This window comes from Etheostoma spectabile, chromosome 22, assembly GCF_008692095.1.
Source record: "Etheostoma spectabile isolate EspeVRDwgs_2016 chromosome 22, UIUC_Espe_1.0, whole genome shotgun sequence".
Classification (NCBI taxonomy): domain Eukaryota; kingdom Metazoa; phylum Chordata; class Actinopteri; order Perciformes; family Percidae; genus Etheostoma; species Etheostoma spectabile.
In genome coordinates this window covers 12,058,677-12,063,755 of record NC_045754.1, presented here as the reverse complement: position 1 = coordinate 12,063,755, position 5,079 = coordinate 12,058,677, and the positions used below count along the sequence as shown (strand labels likewise).

General features: G+C 41.2%; 2 protein-coding genes across 2 annotated transcripts in view; both read right to left on the bottom strand.

Moving 5' to 3' along the window:
- hhatlb (hedgehog acyltransferase like, b) overlaps nucleotides 1-75 on the bottom strand; it is a 7,370-nt gene extending 7,295 nt beyond the window's left edge. Inside the window, exon 1 of the mRNA XM_032504289.1 lies at nucleotides 57-75. The gene's annotated coding sequence lies outside the window, so the exon portion shown is untranslated. The remainder of the gene's footprint in view (nucleotides 1-56) is intronic.
- Nucleotides 76-2,878: 2,803 nt separating this feature from the next.
- The window catches only part of LOC116672412 (glycine--tRNA ligase), a 5,041-nt gene continuing 2,840 nt past the window's right edge, over nucleotides 2,879-5,079 (bottom strand). Inside the window, exons 7-12 of the mRNA XM_032504247.1 lie at nucleotides 4,849-4,994; nucleotides 4,602-4,751; nucleotides 4,361-4,523; nucleotides 3,674-3,838; nucleotides 3,487-3,594; nucleotides 2,879-3,219 (exon numbers count right to left, since the gene is read on the bottom strand). Of these exons, the coding sequence (XP_032360138.1) occupies nucleotides 3,046-3,219; nucleotides 3,487-3,594; nucleotides 3,674-3,838; nucleotides 4,361-4,523; nucleotides 4,602-4,751; nucleotides 4,849-4,994 (906 nt within the window). The 3' untranslated portion in view covers nucleotides 2,879-3,045. The remainder of the gene's footprint in view (nucleotides 3,220-3,486; nucleotides 3,595-3,673; nucleotides 3,839-4,360; nucleotides 4,524-4,601; nucleotides 4,752-4,848; nucleotides 4,995-5,079) is intronic.

The window sequence follows — 5,079 nt, the reverse complement described above, 5'->3', positions numbered from 1 at the left end:
GGATGTAGATGAAAATGTAATTCTTAAAAAAAAAGCTAGAAAATGTAAACCTTTACATCTGCTCAGAGTGGGCTGCAGGTCCCTCTGACTCCCTGAGAGGGAGTTGCCACTAGTTAAAGGTGACATGATGTATTTATACTTTGACCACTGACAGAGGGGGAGGACTGCTTACACACTTTAACCAGACATTGGGAGTTTTTTATTGAATGTTTTAACTTCATTTACCACCTGGTACTTCTCTAAATGATGCAGCAGAGGTTAAACCACCTAAACCTACTTACTGCAGCTCTAGTGTGTGGAATAGTGTTTTGTTTTTATTATGACATATCACATTTAGCATCAGACTATCACATGAGAATGAGCATGAATATGTAATTGGTAGATTAGCGTGTGTGTGTGTGTATTTGGTCTGTGCAAATTTATTATTTCTATTTTCAAATGAAGAGCTCTCTTGTCTCTTTTCTCTTGCTGCTATTTTCCATAATCCTGGCTGCCAGGGCCAGATCTGTATTGGGAGGGTGTAAACCTGTTGCAATTTTGAGATGTAGCCAAACATCCCAACTTGCAACGTCCATGCCTCCCACATTCTACAATAGACTGTGAGACAACACACAGTGCCGTCTAGTGACAGCAACACAAAATACAATGCAGTGGTGTCATTACAGCTGGAAACACAAAGCAACCCAAAAATGAAACGAGCTGTGCAGTTTATGGTTTATTATCAAAGTTTAACCAAGGCATGCAGTATTACATTTTTTTTAAATTAAAAGTCCTGGCTGTATCTATGTTTTCTGCTATCAGTATCCGTGCTACACATTCATTTCGGAGTGGTTTAAACAGTTGCATGCGACAGTAATATAGGCTACTGTAGGAGGAAGGAGGCCACAGAGGACTCTGATCCCTCCAGCATGTTTGACTGGTTGAGCTTTCCCCCAGTCTGTGACACAGAAAGAAGAAGACAGAAATTTGTCATCAGTTTGAATAGATAAGCATCAGAAATGCATATAGAAATGCTCAAAGAAATTAAAAGAAAAAGTTAGACATTTTAGGAAATACATTCATTTAAATTAGAGGAGAAGATCAACATGAGAGTGGTGTCAGTGTTTTCATCTAACTCCTGATATGGAAGAGAGTATTTTCCAAAATGTTGAACTATTTCTTTACACTTCATCATGCTGTATTGAAATCTGAAAGTTAGTGTCACACTCACATAACTGTTGAAAAAATGGCGTAAACTCCTGGTTTTGGCTCAAAGGAAGGATGGAACATTTGTATGGAGCTACAATGGCAGGAAAGCTAAAATACTAGGGGGAGGGGGTGGAGTTATTTAAATTAAACATGCATGCAATTCTCACTCAGATCTCATTCCTTGTTTTGAAGCATTCTTACCGTCCTCTGTTCATCGCCGTGCCGGATGCTGAACGAGTGCTTGAAGATGGAGTACATGATTCTGCCGATGCCAAAGGACGGCTCAATTACATTGGGAACAATCTCCTCCACTGTGGGAAAAGAGAGACGGCTGTTTTCCCACATGAACAAACTCACTGTTCTGCTCTACAGCTCTGAAGGCAGGTTTAGAGTTGCCTTACCGTGCAGAGTTTTCTGGAAATCCCTTTAAACACTGACCATGTCATTGGTCAGTTTAAATGTTCTGCCATTTGTCTCAATGCTGAACTCCCAACAGACATAAACATCACCAGATTAACTTGAAAATATATATACAGTGTGTATATATATATATATATACACTCACCGGCCACTTTATTAGGTACACCTGTCCAACTGCTCGTTAACACTTAATTTCTAAGCAGCAAATCACATGGCGCAACTCAGTGCATTTAGGCATGTAGACTGGTCAAAGAATCTCCTGCAGTTCAAACCGAGCATCAGTATGGGGAAGAAAGGTGATTTAGTGACTTTGACCGTGCATGATTGTTGGTGCCAGAAGGGCTGGTCTGAGTATTTCAGAAACTGCTATCTACTGGGATTTTCACGCACAACCATCTCTAGGGTTTACAGGAATGGTCCGAAAAAGAAAAAACATCCAGTGAGCGGCAGTTCTGTGGGCGGAAATGCCTTGTTGGACCAGAGGTCAGAGAGATGGCCAACTGGTTCGAGCTGATAGAAGGGCAACAGTGACTCAAATAAACACCCGTTACAACCAAGGTGGGCAGAAGACATCTCTGAACGCACAGAACGTCGAACTTTGAGGCAGATGGGCTACAGCAGCAGAAGACCACATCGGTTGCCACTCCTTTCAGCTAAGAACAGGAAACTGAGACTACAATTTGCACAAGCTCATCGAAATTGGACAATAGAAGATTGGAAAAACGTTGCTGTGTCGATGAGTCTCGATTTCTGCTGCGACAGTCGATGGTAGGGTCAATTTGGCGTCTACAACATGAAAGCTATGGATCCATCCTGCCTTGTATCACGTTCAGGCTGGTGGTGGTGGTGTCATGGTGTTGGGAATATTTCTTGGCACTCTTTGGGCCCCTTGGTACCAATTGAGCATCGTTGCAACGCCACAGCTACCGAGTATTGTTTTGCTGACCATGTCCATCCCTTTATGACCATAATGTACCCAACTTCTATGGCTCTTTCAGCAGGATAATGCGCCATGTCATAAACGGAATCATCACAGACTGGTTTCTTGAACATGACAATGAGTTCGCTGTACTCAAATGGCCTCCACAGTCACCAGATCTCAATCCAATGAGCATCTTTGGATGTGGTGGAACGGAGATTCGCTCATGGATGTGCCGACAATCTGCGGCAACTGTGTGATGCCATCTGTCATATGGACCAAACTCCCTGAGGAATGCTTCCAGCACCTGGTGAATCTATGCCACGAAGAATTGAGGCAGTTCTGAAGGCAAAGGGGGTCCAACCCGTTACTAGCATGGGGTACCTAATAAAGTGGCCGTATATATATATATATATAAACACAAAATTATGAACGCAACACTTTTGTTTTTACCCCCCATTTTTCATGAGCTGAACTACACACACAACATATTTATGAATAAACCTAAAAGAAAAAACCTAAAACCTTTCTCCCTGCAAGCAGAAATTACACATTTTCATTGAGAAGCTTCTCCTGATCACTGATGTAGCAGTCGTCACATGCAAGTACTCCAGTACCAACTTGGCATCTTTTTTGTAGGCTGTTCCTATGTCTCCCTTATTGGGCTCAAACTGGACAACATTAACTACTTTGTGTGAAGAAGTTCAGGAGTAAAACAGAGGAATCCAGCTTGCAAGACAAATTAACAAATCAAGGTCAACAAGCTTTATAAAGAAGATAGAAAAAGAAAAGGAAGTGTAAGTGAACCTTGAGTTTCAAATATAAAATAAATTGAGTGATCAGCATGCAATCTACATGCTAAAATATACACTTAAAGAATACTACATATTCAAAAAAATGGTTATAATTACATTTTAGTATGGTTGTAATGTTGTTGGACTGGGAGAGTAGAAGGATATGGGTTCTTTCAGGGGCTTTTCAGCCACTAGAGGGACCTTGGTGGCTCTGGAGTGGCACGAGAGATCATAGCAGGAACGGTCAACACATCCCACTATCTCAATCCAGCCCTAAAAGAGAGAAAAACAAAATGTGTCTTGACTTACATCCACAAACTTCTCAGTCTATTTGTGTTAATAAAAGATTTACATAGGAGGTCTTGGACTCTGCGTCCCAGCAGTCGCACGCGTAGTGGGCCACCTCGTTCTCCATGTGCTGACGGAAGCACACGTTTTCTTTGGACAGCCCCACTTGAATCAGATAAAGGTAGATTCTTCCAATGAAGTAACCCAGCACTGAATTGTTGATCACTCCCCACAGCAGACACATAAAAGACTTAATGATGATAGTCCATCAAATGTAATGTAATTTTAAAAAACTATCCTGTTGTTAATCTATTAATAAAGGTTAGTTGGCAAATATTATTATTATAATAATAATTATTATTCTCACAATAGTTGGTCTAATATATGCAATTTTTGAAAATTAAGATAAAAACTGACTGACAGATAGCTTATTAGAAGAAAAAGACATGAAATTACAGTTTCCCTGTCCAGCCTGTAACAGTAAATGATATCGTCAATTATAAAATCACAATTTTGCAGAAGAAAGACATTTGTAATGACACATACTGGAACAAAATTGAATATATGGTTTTATAATGCAACGTCTTCTATATCCTGCTATTTGATCTTGTATTTAGTGGTTTGTAATGGTAAAGGGGTTGTTTAAATGTTTGTAAGGGACCATCAGTAACAACCTTCCACTTAAGACATGCAATGGTTTCAGCACTAAGAATAAACACAGTATATAATAAATCTATGAAAGGATTCCCACCTGTTGCACAGCGTCCCCCAGCCTCATGATATGGGCAGACTGGCCCCTGGTCTGAGCCTTAGAGGAGAACAACATGATGTCCAGGTCGGCCACGCTGGAGAATTTTGGGTGGATCTTGTCATTTGGGTCCACAAAGTGCTCGATCTCAGCCATGGTGAACTCCCTGCAAGAAGGTAAAGATAACATCTCACTGTTTTGTCATTATAATTTGCAGGTAAGTAATTAAGGCGCTTCTGACTACCTGACGCAAATGAGTCCAGAGCGAGGAGAGAGCTCATTCCGGAAGGAGTTACCGATCTGAGCGGCACCAAAAGGAAGTCTTCCCTGGTTAAACTTCAGCAAGCGTTTGAAGTTGTGGAACATTCCCTGGGCTGTTTCAGGCCTCAGATAGCTGCAAAGGTTACACAATTATTTCACGCAATACAATTTTAATGCAGCAAACAACAGTTTTTCACTTGAGACAGATGATGTGTTTCACTGATAGGTACCCCGGCATGTTCCCCCCTGGACCAACGGACGTCTTAAACATCAGGTTGAAGGAGATGGGAGGTGTGAGGTCATTTCCTGTGGAAGGTGATTTGACGTTGTACTTCACAAAGAGATCAGTCAGCTCTTGCTGGGTGTAGTTGTCCATCTGCAACAACCATTAGAAGGGTATTTTCCCAACCAGCAGATGCCAGTAAATACAGGTGTGTGTGTGTGTGTGTGTGTGTGTGTGT